The following is a 17980-nucleotide window of genomic DNA, read 5'->3' as shown; positions in this document are numbered from 1 at the left end:
ATTCTAACAACACGGATCACACTCACTGCACAATAACAGCAATACACATTCTAACAACACGGATCACTCACTACATAATGGATCACTCGCTACATAATAACAACAATACACATTCTAACAACACGGATCACACTCACTGCACAGGAACAACAAAATACATTCTAACAACACGGATCACACTCACTGCACAGTAACAGCAAAACACATTCTAACACCACGGATCACACTCACTGCACAGTAACAGCAATACACATTCTAACAACACGTATCACTCACTACACAGTAACAGCATTACACACACGGCGCCTGTGGCTCAAGGAGTAGGGTGCCGGTCCCATATGCCAGAGGTGGTGAGTTCAAACCCAGCCCCGGCCAAAAACCAAAAAAAAAAGCAATACACATTCTAACAACATGTATCACACTCACTGCACAAAACAGCAATACACATTCTAACAACACATATGACTCGCTACACAGTAAAAGCAATACACACTCTAACAACACGGATCACACTCACTGCACAGGAACAGCAAAATACATTCTAACAACATGGATCACACTCACTGCACGTTAACAACAACACATACACACTCAAAAATCTGCTTGCCTCCCAATTTCTCTCTCCTATTTTTTTTTTTTTTTTGGCCAGGGCTAGGTTTGAACCCGCCACCTCTGGCATATGGGACCAACGCCCTACTCCTTGAGCCACAGGCGCCGCCCTCTCTCTCCTATTTTGTATGATACAAATGAAGCCAAAAACAAAAAATCTGAGACTCCTCTTTCTGTTTTTCTTCAGCACAACCCACAACAGGACCTTTCCCCTGATTCTCTCCATTTACTTTTTGCCCATAAAATTGGCCAAACTTTCCCAGAATCCTCTAACAAATGCAAATAAATATTTTTAACATGAACAAATTTGCTTAGAGAACTAAATGTTTTTCAAAGACTAAGGTTTGAAATCTACCTATTATCAAACTCGTTTATCGAGAATCCTCTAATCTTAGGTAAACAGCACTTTTCATAGAATTCCAAAGTAAATAGGGACATTTTCATTAGAGGAAGCACTAAAAATAATCTGTATTTTTCTTATCTTGTTTGTGGCTGTTCTTAAACACGTTTTGCTCTTCCATTTGTCAACCCAGTACGTCAGACGAACTGGGGTAACTTACGTGAGTTAATGAACCTAGGTAACTCTGAGTTTTGCTCTAAGATTCATTATAGTGCTTAGTTCACTAGGTTCAACTACTGGGCCACTAAAGACACTGTTTGGAGCAGCAACTGCTCATTTTATAAAAGAGGCCAATAGCACTCATCATCTCTCCACGCTAGTAGGCTATGGGAGAAACTCCCCCCAACCTCTTTTCTCAAGTCCCCCCCTGTTTTGCTCCACGATCTTCAGTGCAAACACCTGTGGCATTTCATCTCCTTGCCATTCTGCTGTACATACTCCCACCCGCCTCCTCCAGCACTATCATGGTAAAGCAACACCAGGCGAGACCAGAGGCTCATCCCTTCAGAATTCCCACCATCACTAATCCCCAGCTCCTTCTCAGCCAAGCCATCCCTTCTGTGTTTGTTCTAATCATATTTGAAGTTCCTTACTACCTGCTGCTTCGATACCCTCCTCCAATCTTAAAGTTTAAATGATATGATCTGCAATAGCAATAACTCAGTTTTCAAGAAATTGTGTTTATTTTAACCAGTAACATCAGCTCCATTAGCATTTACTGAGTGCTGACTAATGTAGCACATACTGTTCTGAGAGTGAGGAATACAAAGGCAAGTGTGAGATGCCTCGCAGAGCTCACAGTGAGAAAGAGCACACACAGGCTGAGAATGTACGCTCAGCACAGTCTAAATAAAGGGGCTGAGCGTGCTACTTCTAAAAAACCACTTACAATGTATTCTAATTGCTTACTAGGTGAAATTTTGAAAAACTGGAAAATAAGTTGCTTGGTTTCTTAGAAAGAAATTTAAGATACTGGGGGTTGGGCAAGTTTGAAACAAAGTACTTAAAAGTAAAATCTATCCAGTGCCTACCCTGTTTCCCCGAAAATAAGACACCCTCTGAAAATAAGACCTACTTACAGGAAAGATAAGACGTCCCCTGAAAATAAGACCTAGCGCATCTTTGGGAGCACACCTTAAAATAAGACACTGTCTTATTTTCGGGGAAACAGGGTAATATATGCTAAACAACCAGCATGCCAGATGCTGGGAATATGCAACAGCGAGCAAAGACCCAGCAGAGATCTTGCACGGGTAGAGTTTACAGGGCAATGGAATAAACAGGTAACAGACCAGTAAATGATAAATCACAACAGTGATAAGTGCCACAGAGTGCTGAGTATACGTGCAACAGGGACCTGACCTATAGGCGAGGAATGGGCCAGGTGTCAAGGCAGGCTTCCATGAAAACGTGACATCCAGAGGAAAGACCTGACGGAGCAGAGTAAGCCAGGTGCAGAGAAGGGTCTGTGAGAAGGCCTGGTGACTAGAGGGTGCAGGGCAGCTCTGGGGGACTGAGAGTGAGGGTAGAAGGGCTACAGGCAGCTGTGTGGAAACCAGGCCGAGGAAGCAGGGAAGAGGCAGACCTGTGGGGCCCTGTGAGTCATTTGAACAATATATCTTCATTCTAAAGACAACAGGCAGCGGCTGAAGCATCTACCTGTGTGAGTAATTAAATTACAAAATCACCTATGCAAAGGAGCTGGCGTAGTCCCAGATCCATAGCAATAGGCCAATAAATACTGATTCCCCAAACACATCTTACAAAACTTTCTTGGTGTATTTAAACAATTAACAATCACAGTGAGTATCTTTTTCCTTTTCATGAGTATCTCTATAAAATGAATTAGTATTTTAAAATTTTAATTGAGCGCCCATTATCTCCCAGGTTAACATAATAAAGTAGAATTCAAAGTACATTGGAAATTAGGAGTTGTTTATAGAGTCACAAGATGATCGTACATAGTGCTGAAAATTCTGTAATGAAGTAAGTCCGTCTCTAGATCTTGATGTTACACTTGGTTTTTAACACGATGTATTTTATAAAATATATTGATATCAAGATAAAACAGAAGCAATTAAAACAATAAACACGGTAAATGACCTAACTTAAGGGATCCAAGTTCAGTATTACACATTATTTAGCAACCTAAAGTATGCCTTCAAAGAAGGCTGAGGAATCTCAGAGTTTCTGGCATATCAATCACATATAGTGCCTGTGCCCTATTTTAAGAGATTTCCAGCTTTTCATATTTCTCATATTTTTTTCAAATGTTTCTGCAGCAGTCCATTGAGACTTTGCAAATGATAAAATATTTGACCTAAAATATTTCAGCAGTGCATCTGAAAATTTAAATTTGCATAGACAGAAAGCAGCTAACCTTACTGATTAAAAAAAAAAAAAAGGTCCAGAATCTTTGGTAGCCAATTACCAGACAGGCATCACATCGGGGAACCATACTCTTCCCAGGTATTTGGAGACTTCTGTGTGAATTTCATCTAGGCTATTGTCTTCATCAGGGATCAAAACTTCCTCCATTATACAGAGTTGGGTTAGCTTTCTCCCACATAGTCTGACAAACTCAATGAATGCACTGCAGCTAACTTCACACTCACTCAGGCCCAAGGCTGTTAAGTTTTTACAGTGTTCAGCAATACAAATCAGTTCATTATCAAGACGCTGAAGACCATTAGCACAAACCACTAACTCAACAAGTCGCGGACAGTTAAGACCAATCCGTCCTAGAATTGCTTTGCTTACTGAACGACCATAATACAGATGAGTAACAGGGGTTTCTTCTTTGAAGAATGTCTCAAATTCCTCTTCATATAAAAAGAAGTACATAACAACATTAACTCCAGGGGAGTGTTTAATAAGTGCATCCCAACTTTTTTTTTTAATAGAATGAAATTTAACCTGTCCAGGATTTTCACTCACAACATCAATTCGAAGATGCTCAAGGTTAACATGAGTCTCACTTGAAAGTGCAAGGAGAAGTTCATCACTTAGAATGTAATAATTCAAGGCCAGTTCTTTAAGGCCTTGACAGTGATCAGCTACACAAAGGATTCCTGTGGGAAATGGAGGAAATTTCTTGAGAACAAATAATCATAGTGATAGAGATATAACATTTTGTAAATTTAAATCGTATATTATTTACTAAAATAAATAAGTAATGATTTCTGAGAAAATGGTTTCCAAGATATATATAATTATATACCATTAGAAGTTGGTGTAAAATGCTCTCATGAGAAACCATTTAGACTATACCTAGCAGGCAGATTAACACTTTTGAAAAAAATTACTGTACTCAGGTGTAAGTTTGTCTTTTTTAAAATTTGTTTATTAGTTTGTATTTTAAAAAAAGAAATTGCATTATTACTATTATTGTAATTAAAATCATTCAAGCTTCAAAAAATATAACCTACCATCAGAAGAAACATGAGGACAGCTACTCATTTTTAGGAGTTTCAGAGTGTCACTGTTATTGGCCACAAGAATCTTCAATGAAGGATCATCCACTGGCGTGTCTTCAATTTTGACTGATGATAATGATTTTGAGTTGACAAAAACAACCGTAAGTGCTGACACAAAATGAGACTTGCACAGCAATAAGAAAAAAATGATGAAAACATTATTCAAAAATGTACAAGCTTAACCAAATAATTCATTAAAGCAATTTTCATCAACACATGCTAATGATAACATAGTAAGAACAATGAATATGTTGCTGTTTTCATAGACTCATTAGGCAGTTGAAGACATTTTTATAACCAAGTATAGTTTAATAGTTTTATAGTTGATAAATGAAATAGTAATAAAGGAAAAAGTTTCAGACATTTCATTAAAACACATTTTCCAATGTTAAGGAATTGATTTTCAATATCAAAAGGATAAAATGACTGTATATTTATTTCCTAGATTGAGGAAATGATTAACCCTTCACTGAATCTGACCTACACCCTGTTCTTGCATCCCTCGCAAGCTAAGAATGGTTGTACTTTTTTTATTGTTTCAGGTTAATTTGAGGATACAAAGAATTAGGTTATAATGTTTGCATTTGTTAGGTAGAGGTCCTCTTACAATGATGTTCCACCCCCCAGAGGTGTGCCATACACCCTAACATTGTGCCCAGTAAGTGGGAGCACACCCCTTCCCCTCATCTCTCCCCGTGGTTGTGCATTTTTAAATGGCTGGGAAAGAATTTAAATAATATTTTGTGACAAGGGAAAGTAACATGAAACTCAAATTGCAGTGCCCATACATAAAATTGGAGGGGAACACAGCCATGCCCCTTGTTTATATACGCTCTCTCTGCGTCCACACTGCCACGCTGGAGTTGAATAGCCGCAACATGAGTCTTGAATGGCAATAAGAAGAAAAGGATGTGTAAAATTCTCATGAGAAACCATTTAAACGATATATAGCTTGTGGACTGACTTCTTTTGAAAAAAAATTACAGTAATGATTTGTTACAGGCTGAGGCAGGAGGCCTGCTTAACTGCCGTAGGAATACATGGCTCTCAAAGCCTAAAATATTTACTACCTGTTTCCCCCAAAATAAGACAGTGTCTTATTTTAAGGTGTGCTCCCAAAGATGTGCTAGGTCTTATTTTCAGGGGACGTGCTATCTTTCCTGTAAGTAGGTCTTATTTTCGGAGGATGTCTCATTTTCGGGGAAACAGGGTATCTGGACCTTTCAATCTCTTCCCTAGAAGACAAATTTTTATTTGTTTATTTACTCTTATATTTCCAATACCTAAAATAGTATCTGGGGTATGGTGGATCGTGAGTAAACATTTGTTGAATGTGTAAGTGAATAAAAAGATGTCACAATGGCATGCTTTTCCTAACAAATGATCCAAAGTATATGCCTTGGAGACTGACAAACTAAAGCTCCTTAGAAGGAGTAGGATTTCACAAGTTTTTAGATCCAGTATTTTTTGGCAAGGACAGAAAGTCTGGAAACCAAACTTATGCCTGATCACTGTTCCTTTTTCAAAATCAACATGGATTCTACCAAAGCTTCTATTGTCCCTGTGAGAATGACCCAGTTGATTATAAACATTAATTAACTCGTAAGAAAATTCATTGATACAGACTAATTGTAAACTGATTTTTACAAACTTTCAAATGGTAGAGGGACAGACCTTTTATCTAAAATTCATGGAGCCAAAATTATTAGCAAAATATAAAAACAAGGTTTATTTTCCCTTTAATCAATTCTCAATTGACTGTGTTAGTCATGAAGGACAAATTTAAACTTATTTCATAATAGGAATATATTTTTAGCACTTTTTATGATTAGCAAAATACTATACTTTATCTTATTTTTTTCCTTAGTTTAAAAATGAAAAAATTGAGTCTCAGAGAGATCTGAAAATCTTGCCAGAAGCCACAGAGCTCATTTTAAACTGTAGAGGCAGAGGTTGCAATAAACCTTGCTAATTCCTGGTACATGAGCCACCCTAGAAGCTGGCCCTGGAAACGGATGTGCGGCCTTACAGATAATTTCTAAAATCTACAAATTTCAGGCTAGTCTAATTCTATAGTTCACAAACAAGGAAATAACCCTTAGCAGTAATAAGTTTTCAGGCCCATTGCGGCGGCTCATGCCTGTACTCTTAGCACTCTGGGAGGCCAAAGTGAGAGGACTGCCTGAGGTCAGGAGTTTGAGAGCAGCCTGAGCAAGCGTGAGACCCTGTCTCTACTGAAAATAGAAAAATTAGTCAGGTGTGGTAGCAGGCACCTGTAATCTCAGCTACTTAGGAAGCTGAGGCAGGAGGACTGCTTGAACCTCGGAGTTTGAGGGTGCTGTGAGCTATGATGACGCTATAGCACTCTAGCTGGGTGACAGAGTGAGACTCTACCTCAAAAAAAAAAAAAAAGTAATAAGTTTTCATCTGATTACTTATGTTACTCTAATCCTCAAGTGACCCATTTTTTCCCAACATATCTTTTTAAAAGATAAACAGGCTGGCAGAAATGCTGGCTGGAAGAGAGTCTGACCCAGTTTATGAGAGAGATGCTGCTGCGAGTCCCTCATCTCCTTCTACAGGAAAGTTTCCATTAGCCAGGTTTACCAATGACCACAGTCGAGTGCTTGTCACATACATCAGGCACTATTCTAATTCTGGGTTTATAATAGTGAATAAAATGGACAGACTCTATACCTTCAATGCGCGTATGTTTTAGTGTCGAGGGGGAGAGAAAAAATATATTAAGTAAGTGAGGTGGCTTCAAGGGTCAATAAATGATGCAAAGTAGATAAAATAATGTAACACGGAGTCACTGCAGGAAGAAGTGTTGTAGCAAAAGTGGTTAAGGCAGGCCTCTCTGAGGAGATGGCATTCAAGTTGAGGCCTGCATGAAGAAAAACCAGTTACTAGTTTCTGTGGCAGAAACTGCTATTTGCTGCTTCCTAACAGCCTGTCACCCTTTCTTCTTTGGTAATCCAATCCCAATTTTTCTTTTTTTTTGCAGTCTTTGGCCAGGGCTGGGCTTGAACCCGCCACCTCCGGTATATGGAGCCGGTGCCCTATTCCTTTGAGCCATAGGTGCCACCCTCAATCCCAATTTTTAACTGGGCACAATGCCACCTGGTTAAAAGAGTTCCCAACCTCCCTGAAATCTGGTATGGCCACAGACTGAGATATAAAGAGAAACGTTCTATGGCATATATGGGCAGGGTCCTTAAAAAGGAGAAGCATATCACTCTAGCTCTGTTCCTTTCCTCCAAGAGCCTAGAACAAGGATGTGATGGCCGGAGCTCTTAGAGCCACCTTAGACGAAGAAAATGAAGAAAACACCTTGGAAAGAGTAGACTGGCAGGAAGAAATGGAGGTTCCCAACAGCTTCCTACTGGCTATGGATTGTCTCGCTTATGGGTTTCTTTAATGTAAGAGAAATAAACTTCAAGCATGCTTTTTAACCCACTTTTGTTTTGGAGTTTCTGTAATACAAACCCAAACATCATTCTCACTAGTATAGTTCATTCAGTTAAATGTTACATTGTTCTGCCTTCAATGGAGACGATAGAGCTTACAGGGAAATATCCATTATTGCCTCTACAGGATCTATATTCACAGTAACTACATAAACTAACACCTGAAAATAGTAAGCAAAAAATCTAAATTTTATGTTAATGACACCGACTGTGGGAACAATTACCAGAATTGCAAAAGACAACTAAACAATGAAAACATGCATACAACTATTTTTGCAAAAGTAAGCACTAGTTCACAGAAAACTGCTTTAAATAACACTTCGACTATATGTAGGAGAAGAATAGTTTTTGCTTACTTTGGCAATATTTAGGATTTTAGTATAGCTCACAATAAAGCATGGTATCCTTACCTTTGACACATTCATAAAGCTTGGCTTGGCTGTTGAAATCAAGCCCAAGGTGTGGATAGAACAATTGACCAGCTGAGCAAGTATATCACAGGCAGCTTCTGCTGACTCCGTACTACTATCAACCTACAAAAATAATTTTTAATCTTCAATAATTTCCTGAAAATAATTTATCTAAAGTTGCTGACAATATAATTATTTAACAGAATTCAATTACAAAGTTTTATATATACCTTCAAGCTATAATAGAAATGAGTATTTTTTCTTTATACAAAATGCCCCAGACTATAAAGGGAAAACAGATGATGACAAAATAACTTTCCAAGCACTTCAGACTTTCAAGTCTTTTACAATTACCTTAACTTTAATAATGGCATACAAAGGAAGGAAACTGAATTTTAAGGTTTTCAATTCCAGCTCAAATTCTACATTTCTACCTACACAAATAATTACAGAAAAACAGGAAAATGACAAAAATTCTGCAAAACGCACTGACTGCCTCAAAATAAGGACCTAGACACCCAAATACGTTGTTAACAAAACATAAGTCATTGTTTTTATTGAATGCTTACTCTTCTTACCTTAAAGCTGACGTATTGGAGATGGGCAGCATGCTTTTTAATAATTTGCTGAATGAGATCAGGATGAGTGGACTTAAAATAGGAAGTAGCTGACTGGTTCAGCTCAAATTCAAACTTTCTCCACAGGTCAGGAATATGAAAAACTTCATTCCATCTCCTACATACAGAAGATGCACGGGCCCGGTCTATTAAAGGAAGATACTGAAAAATCTGTAATACTACATGAAGAGGCAAACTCCCCCAGTCTAGAACAGTGTACTCATGAGTCTGGTTCAAAGAAGAGCAGAAGTCAAGTTTTGGCTGTTTTGCTGTTGGTGAAGACGGGACAATTTTATTTGCAACAGACAAACTGTTCCTCTTCATTCTGTAAACATTAAAAAACGTTAAGTTTTTGATAATTTTTTCAAGTTACAAAGTACAAAATAACATTTGAAAATGAAAAGCAATTTAATGAACACAATTTTGGTAGTAATCTTCCGCTTTCTCGCATGGATAGGTGCTGCTTTGTGCTGGGGATTCAGAGGTAATAAGTACAAACCTGTTCTCAAAGAGCTGTAGTCAAATGGTGAAACACAGTGGTGATAAATGCTGACCTAAGTTGGGACAAGTTTCGATGGAAGAAAAATAAAATGGCATTTGATTGAATTTGTGTGTGGACGAAGCAGCTGGGGAGGCTTCCAAGAGGAAATGTCCAAGGAAGCCGTGTATGTCCCAGGGTTATCCCTAGTCAATTACTGTATGTTACTATTCCTACAACGGAGAAAGCATCGTTTTTGACTGGGAGGTCTGGGAAACAGTAAACCATAATAAAAAGCACAGGTATGAATTTTAGCTCAGCTCTGTCACTTACTAACTGTACACATACAATCTTGTTAGAGCAAATAAAGTCTCCGTCTCTGTAAAGCAGGGACAAAGGCAATACTTATATCGTAAGGTTACTGGGAGGACTGAAGTACTTTAAATGCTGACAGACAGTAAGTACTTAGTAAAAGGTCCAGTCTGTTGCTATATTAAATCGTCCAATGCAGTTTTCTTACTATCCATTACTCAAGTCAAAGCACAGGTCTAACAAAAACTCAAATGATCTGCAACAACTTTCAGATGACAGCCTGGATATAGACACTCTAGAGAGGCTAGACATGGCAGGGACAAAGTCTTTGTGTAACACCCCGATCCTCTTCAGTTAAACAGCAAAGGAACGAGCATTCTTCCCCTCCAAAAAAGAAGTAATGAATCTCCAGGTATCAGCCAGCTTGAGACACAAGGAGTTTGAAGTCCAGATATATTCAAGTATATATGGTCATTTGGTACATCTATTTTATTTAAGAATCCAAAGTATTTTAAGTATACAATTATTTGAAAGGCAAAATAATGGTAACAGTGGTTCTGAATGTTAACTTTGGTTAACTATTTGACCCTCCTTTCACCTTTCAATATTAGCCATGTACACAAGGAAGATTCAGTGTCATAACTGAAACCTACCTTCAAATGTAATATTTTTTAATATGTAAATATTTCTGTTTTGTCATTCACTCTGTATGATGTGAAACATTTCTTAACCACAACATAGAGTTGGATCCCAGAAGCAAGACTGACCTATAAAGTAACTGAGCAAAATGAAAAGTCATCGTCAGGGTTTGGAAAAATGAAATGGAAAGGAAAAACAGTGTCAACGCTGTATCTCAATTTAGTTTGTAATTATTTCACTTGGAAACCTACAAAACAGATAGTTAACATTTCACTGAATTATTGCAAAACCAATTAGCCCTAATTTAATCCTACGCTCTAAAAGCAGTGAAGCCAAACAGAAAACCAAGACTTCATCCAAATCCCAGGTTAGAGAACTGTCTTACAGTTCTAAACAAAGTGATTGTTTGATATATTAAATATCATTGCGTATAACATATATTGATACTTAAAATTACTTAGTAAAATTATTGAATTTGCCAATTCACTGATAGAAGAATCAATACCAATAGAATATCATATTAATACCAGTAATTCATGAAAAATAATACTTTAAATTTCTTTTTCCTTATTTACATAAAACTCACCCATAAAATAATTTCATGGCTATGTGCATTATAATATATATATTTTAGAATGTAAGACAAATTGATCTTTATTAGCTAGAAAATGTTGATGTAAACATTCTAGCCTAAATATATGTGATCATTTAAAAAACTGATCATTTCTTTTTTAAGCCTTTCTTACCTAAGGAAGGCTTCCAAGTCATAAGTCACTCTGAACCAACGCAATGAAGTAACTGCTGCCAACTGCTGCTGGGTACTCACCAACATCCATTTGATTTCACTTCCTATCTTGGCAAAATACCACAAAAACATATTCATCAGAATATATTAATAAACATCCAATAATTTTATGCTTAGGATATTTATATATCACTACACACACTGAAGGATTTTGTTACAATATTATTGATTCCAAAACTATCTTTTGTTCATAAAAAACTAACCTGGTCAGTGGAAATACTTCAACACTTGCCAGAAATTATACTTGAAAGCTCTATCAAGGCTTAATTCATAAATCGAACAGTCAAAGGGCCCTGAAAATTCATTTTAATTAACAGGTATACAGAGATAATACAAAAAATGTAAGGTAGTTTGTGACTACAATTGTTTGTAGGCTGTGTAAACCTTTGTGTTTCAGTTCATAACATTACAGTATAATAACTAAATAGGCAGGCCTATAACTTTTATTTTATCATTCTTATATGAATATGGCTTGACTAGTCTGCTGTTAATAGGACGTGTGCTTCTGAATCTTAAAAAATTTCATTTGTGGGCGGCGCCTGTGGCTCAGTCGGTAAGGCGCCGGCCCCATATACCGAGGGTGGCGGGTTCAAAGCCCGCACCGGCCAAACTGCAACCAAAAAATAGCCGGGCGTTGTGGCGGGCGCCTGTAGTCCCAGCTGCTCGGGAGGCTGAGGCAAGAGAATCGCTTAAGCCCAGGAGTTGGAGGTTGCTGTGAGCTGTGTGAGGCCACGGCACTCTACCAAGGGCCATAAAGTGAGACTCTGTCTCTACAAAAAAAAAAAAAAAAAATTTCATTTGTATAGATAAGACTTGACATTGATTCATTCCTATCTCCCCGAGGTTTGACAAATTTCAGGAAAAGTTAGCACCAAAGTCTAAGGACACAGAAGAAAATAATAAGAGGTCTATACCAGGATTAAAAAATCATGATGTTGGCATCATGAATAAATGCTGTAAAGTAAAAATAAATAAGTAAATATCTTCTACTACTTTTGCAAACCAAACTCAACTATATAGAGGAGGTAAACAAAACACTGCAAAAAACTTCTCATAAATCTTTACTGTCTAGCACCTGCTAGTTCTCTATTTCTCTTTGAATCTCACCCCCTAACCCTCAAAGTAAAACTGGGAAGGACAGACAGAGGAAAAGTATTTGGGCTCAATATTCACAGTTTGATTGTCCCACTGCCATATGCTGTTTCACTGAAAGCCAAGCAACTATTTTCAGATAATGTCAAAGTTGGCTCTCCCTCCTTTAAATTCCTGAAGTGGGGTGAAAGGAGCTCGGGGCATTCGGAACACCAGAAACAAGGCAGATGAGTCCAGTGACTTGCAATCCCTCAATCAGACAAATACAATTCTATTTATTCAGAAACTTTCCTATTGGGTTACACTGTTGGCCATTCTTTATGCAAGAGCTGGGGTGTCCAACCTTTTTTTTCTCTGTCCCACAATGGAAGAGTTGTCTTGGGCCACACATTAAATACACAAACACTAACAAAAGCTGATTAGCAACAAAAAAGGTCTGTGCATACTTTTCATGATATCCAAAATTACAGATAAGCAAAAAAAGTCCTTATGCAATCAGCATACAGCCCAGGGGGCTATAGGCTGGACACCCCTGTGCTCGAGGATACCGATACAATCTGGTAAGGCTAAATAAGCAGGGACTTGCTACCTAACACTGATAAGAAGATGGTACACAAGTAACCTATTTCAATCAGTTCATGGACGTCTCCAGGATCCGATGAATTACTTCCCTGGTTGCTGAAGGAACTTGATTGCTGCAGAGTCATTATGTGGAACTTTGAGGACAAAACCAGAATACAGGACACCATTAAGTGATAAACCATACTTCCAAAAAGGGAGAAACAAGCAAGTTGGCCCTGACCTTGAGCACAATTGGAGTATGAAACAGGTTTATTTGCATTTAGCAAAGAATTATTGATAACTCAAAGGTCACTTAGTGGCTTTCCTAACCACTTTCATCCATATTCCTCCTGTGATATGTGTTTTCATTTGGTAGATCAGGTGATCATGTGAATAGTGTTCTCTAAAAGTATCTAAGAAATCTCCCATAGAATTCTTGAGGGCAAAATTACCGAAGACATCAGATGAAAGACTGAACATCCAACACCAACCCAGTAACAGAAATGGAAGCAACTATCTTCTGCATCATCACAGCGTTCTACCAGATTGGTTTAATGAATATACAGAAGTTACTTTAAGATGTATCTAGTTGTCAACTGTCACAAAAGAAATAATATGTAAACACATAGATAACAGAATAAAGATTCAAAAGGCCAGACCAGTTTGTTAGATGTGGCAAGATGAAAATGAACACAAATACCAACCAAAAAATGCCCTCGTACAAATAGCTTCACACCAGAATTCTATCAAACCTTCAAAGAAGAGCTTATACCCATTCTACAGAAACTATTCCTAAAAATTGAGAAGGAAGGAATCTTCCCCAACACGTTCTATGAAGCAAACATCACCCTGATACCAAAATCAGGAAAAGAACCAACTAAAAAGGAGAACGTTAGACCCATTTCACTAATGAGTATAGATGCAAAAATTCTCAAAAAAATCCTAGCCAAGAGATTACAGCTTCTCATTAAAAAAGTCATACATCGTGATCAAGCAGATTTCATCCCAGGGATGTAAGGCTGGTTTAACATATGAAGTCCGTAAACGTAATTCACCATATCAACAGAAGCAAAAACTAGGACCATATGATCCTCTCAATAGATGCAGAAAAGCATTTGATAAAATTCAACATCCTTTTCTAATTAGAACTCTGAAGAATATAGGCATAGGTGGCACATTTCTTAAATTGATAGAAGCTATCTATGAGAAGCCCACAGCTAATGTTATACTGAATGGAGTAAAACTGAAAGCTTTTCCACTCAGAACTGGAACCAGACAAGGTTGTCCTCTACCACCACTACTATTCAACAAAGTGCTGGAAGTTCTAGCCAATGCAATCAGGCAAGACAAGGTAATAAAGGGCATCCAAGTGAGGGTAGAGGAGGTCAAACTCTCCTCTTTGCTGATGATATGATCTTATATTTAGACAACCCCAAAGATTCAACCCCAAGACTCCTGGAAGTGATCAAAAAATACAGTAATATCTCAGGTTATAAAATCAATGTCCACAAATCAGTAGCCTTTGTATATGCCAATAGCAGCCAAAAGGAGAAGTTAATCAAGAACATAATTCCCTTCACAGTAGCTCCAAAGAAAATGAAATACCTAGAACTATACAAAAGAGGTGAAGGACCTCTATGAAAACAATTACAAAACCCTAAGAAAAGAAATAGCTTGGAAAGATATATGGAGAACACTTAGAGATCTAAAAATAGATCTGCCATTCAATCCTATAATTCCTCTGCTGGGCATATACCCAGAAGACCAAAAATCGCATCATAACAAAGATATTTGTACCAGAATGTTTATTGCAGCCCTATTCATAATTGCTAAGTCTTGGAAAAAGCCCAAGTGTCCATCGATCCACAATTGGATTAACAAATTGTGGTATATGTACACCAGGGAATATTATGCAGCCCTAAAGAAAGATGGAGACTTTACCTCTTTCATGTTTACATGGATGGAGCTGGAACATATTCTTCTTAGTAAAGTATCTCAAGAATGGAAGAAAAAATACCCAATGTACTCAGCCCTACTATGAAACTTATTTAGGGCTTTCATATGAAAACTATAACCCAGTTACAACCCAAGAATAGGGGGAAGGGGGAAAGGGAGGGGAGGGAGGGGGTAGGGGGATAAAGGGAGGGGGATTGGTGGGATTACACCTGTGGTGCATCTTACAAGGTTATATGCAAAACTTAGTAAATGTGGAATGTAAATGTCTTAGCACAATAATTAAGAAAATGCCAGGAAAGCTATGTTAACCATTTTGATAAAAATGTGTCAAACAGTCTATGAAACTAGTGTATGATGCCCCATGATCATATCACTGTACACAGCTATGATTTAATAAAAAAAAAAAGAAAAGAAATAGCAGAAGATATTAACAAATGGAAGAACATACCATGCTCATGGCTGGGAAGAATCAACATTGTGAAAATGTCTGTACTTTCCAAAGCAATCAACAGATTAAATGCAATCCGCATTAAAATACCAACCTCATACTTTCAAGATTTGGGAAAAATAATTCTTTGTTTTGTATGAAACCAGAAAATAACCCTGTATAGCTAAGGCAATTCTTAGTAATAAAGACAAAGCCAGGGACATCAGCCTACCAGACTTTAGGCCATACTACAAGCCCATAGTGATCAAAACAGCATGGTATTGGCACAAAAATATAGACATAGACATCTGGAACTTAATAGAAAAAACATGTGATGAAACAAATATCTTACAGCCACCTGATCTTTGATAAACTAAACAAGAACCTACACTGGGGGAAAGAATCCCTATACAACAAATGGTGCTGAGAGAACTGGATGGCCACATGTAAAAGACTGACACTGGACCCACACCTTTCTCCACTCACTCAAATTGATTCAAGATGGATAAAAGATCTAAATCTAAGGCATGAAACAATAAAAATCCTCAAAGAAAGTGTGGGGAAAATACTTGAAGGTACTGGCCTAGGGAAAGACTTTATGAAGAAGACTTCAGTGGCAATTTCAATAACAATAAAAATAAACAAATGGGACTTAAGTAAACTGAATAGCTTCTGTCCAGCTAAGAAGACAGCAACCAAAGCAAATAGACAACTATCAGAATGGGAAAAGATATTTGCATATTATGAATCAGACAAGAGCTTGATAACTAGGATCTACAGAGAACTCAAATTAAGCAACATTAAAAGAGCCGACGATCCCTTCTATTAATGGGCAAGAGAGATGAATAGAACCTTCTCTAAAGAAGACAGATGAAGGGCTAACAAACATGTGGGAAAATGCTCATTGTCCCTAATTATAAGAGCAATGCCGATCAAAACCACTCTGAGATATCACCTAACCCCCATGAGAATGGTCCACATCGCAAAGTCTCAAAACTGTAGATGCTGGCGTGGATGTGGAGAGAAGGGAACACTTTTACACTGCTGGTGGGCCTGCAAACTAATACAACCTTTTTGGAAGGAAGTATGGAGAATCCTCAGAGAACTCTAATTAGACCTCTCATTTGATCCTGCAATCCCATTACTGGGCATTTATCCAGAAGAAACAAAAATCATTTTATCATAAGGACATTTGCTCTAGACTGTGTACTGAAGCTCAATTTACAATTGCCAAATTGTGAAAACAACCTAAATGCCCACCAACCCAGGAATGGATTAACAAGTTGTGGTATATGTACACCATGGAATACTATTCAGCCAGAAAAAGATAGTGACTTTGCCTCTTTTGTATTAACCCGATGGAGTTGAAACACATTCTTAGTAAAGCATCATGAGAATGGATAAGCAAGAATCCAATGTACTCCATTCTCATATGAGCACAATTGACGCTAGTATATCGCAGGGGGTGAGGGAATGGGGGCACGGAGAGAGAGGGAGGGGTGGAGGAATGGGGGAACCCGAGAGAGAGAGGGAGGGGTTGGGGGTCACGGTGTGTGACACAGCTCTTGGGGCAGGACACAATTATCAGAGGGACCTTACCTAACAAATGCAAGCAGTGTAACCTGGTTCTTTGTACCCTCCATGAATCCCCAACAATAAAAACAAAAGAAAATGAGCAGAACTAATTATCAAATGTCCTTTACTTAATTTGCTATCTAAAGTTGCAATCAGATTGCTGCCTCCTGCAGGTGGCCCCCGCCCGGGGCCTGGAATCTGAGCCATCAGAACAGTGGTAGCGGGAGCAGGCGCAGAAAGGACAGGGGGCTTGGAAACACACGGCAGAATCAGTTGTGCTTTCCACTAAATATACTCCAAGCAGAGGACAAAACACAAATGTGTTAGGGATACTGCCAAAAAGATTTATGTTCTTCGCAGTCCACCTAACTCTTAACTTCTCTTCTAAGTCTAAAAGCTAGAATTCTATAGTAACATCAAAATCACATAAAATTTTCATCCACGTTTGAGGGACACAAAAGAAGTAGGTCTACTTTCTAAAGCAGTGGTTGTCATCTTTTTGCTATTCTCACGTTTTATCACTGGTGTGGCAATTTTCTACCCCCTCTCAAGTCTCTCTGTGGTATTAAGATATATCTACATAAAAAGAAAACTTTTCATTTTAGGATAGGTACGTTCATTTTTAAATACGTCGTACGACAACTGAGCTTTCCAAAATATACGTAGACTGAAGACACCTTTTGAGAGCAAGGTGCACAACTGAATCCGGCAACGCGTTAAGGTCCCTGAGCGGAGCACACCTGAGCCAGCAGTTTCCCTCTCCGAGTGCCCCGGAGCTACGCTCAGCGGACAGGCCGGGGAGAGAAGGGGAAGACCCACCCAAGCCTGTCTCTGTCCCTACCCTGCACAGATGACCACAGACCTGGGTCCGGGGCTCGGCAGGGTAAGAACCAGCTCCCGGCTGCACGCCGCGCTCCAGGCACCGCAAACCCGGGTGCCCGGGCGGCTCCACCGGGACCCCCCGAGACGGCCACGCGGCCGGGGTGGCGGCTCCCGCCCCGCAGAGCCCGGAGGACGCGCGCCGCCCCCGGAGCCACCGCCCGCGGCACCGCCCCGCGACCCCCTGAAGGAAACGCTACCTGGTAGGTCTGACGGGAGGCGTTCACGGCCGGACCTCAGCCGCCGAGCCGTCGGCGCCGGGACTGCGCGAACA

The 17980-nt window shown here is 38.9% G+C and overlaps 1 protein-coding gene across 2 annotated transcripts; it reads right to left on the bottom strand.

Moving 5' to 3' along the window:
- Positions 1-697: 697 nt before the first annotated feature.
- LOC128569177 (F-box/LRR-repeat protein 21) lies at positions 698-17710 on the bottom strand. 2 transcript variants are annotated; one of them, XM_053567305.1, is made up of 6 exons: positions 17690-17710; positions 11158-11260; positions 8944-9307; positions 8366-8488; positions 4438-4609; positions 698-4080 (listed from the first exon to the last, which is right to left on the bottom strand). In XM_053567305.1, exons 2-6 carry the CDS (start codon positions 11241-11243, stop codon positions 3437-3439), a joined length of 1389 nt encoding a protein of 462 aa, XP_053423280.1. In that variant the 5' UTR covers positions 11244-11260; positions 17690-17710; the 3' UTR covers positions 698-3436. The 2 variants fall into 2 exon arrangements, with proteins under 2 accessions (XP_053423280.1, XP_053423281.1); XM_053567306.1 differs by lacking the exons at positions 11158-11260; positions 17690-17710 and adding an exon at positions 10426-10604.
- Between the last annotated feature and the right edge of the window lie 270 nt (positions 17711-17980).

This window comes from Nycticebus coucang, chromosome 17, assembly GCF_027406575.1.
Source record: "Nycticebus coucang isolate mNycCou1 chromosome 17, mNycCou1.pri, whole genome shotgun sequence".
NCBI lineage: Eukaryota > Metazoa > Chordata > Mammalia > Primates > Lorisidae > Nycticebus > Nycticebus coucang.
The sequence above is the reverse complement of the archived record's forward strand: the minus strand, read 5'-3'. Positions and strand labels throughout refer to the sequence as shown.

Excerpts from the sequence above, each read along its gene's own strand:
- LOC128569177 (XM_053567305.1), bottom strand. The coding sequence starts at position 11,243 with ATGTTGGTGAGTACCCAGCAGCAGTTGGCAGCAGTTACTTCATTGCGT. Across the intron at positions 9,308-11,157 it reads GACTTGGAAGCCTTCCTTAG|AATGAAGAGGAACAGTTTGT; the intron begins GTAAGAAAGGCT and ends TAATGTTTACAG. Across the intron at positions 8,489-8,943 it reads TCCAATACGTCAGCTTTAAG|GTTGATAGTAGTACGGAGTC; the intron begins GTAAGAAGAGTA and ends TTATTTTTGTAG.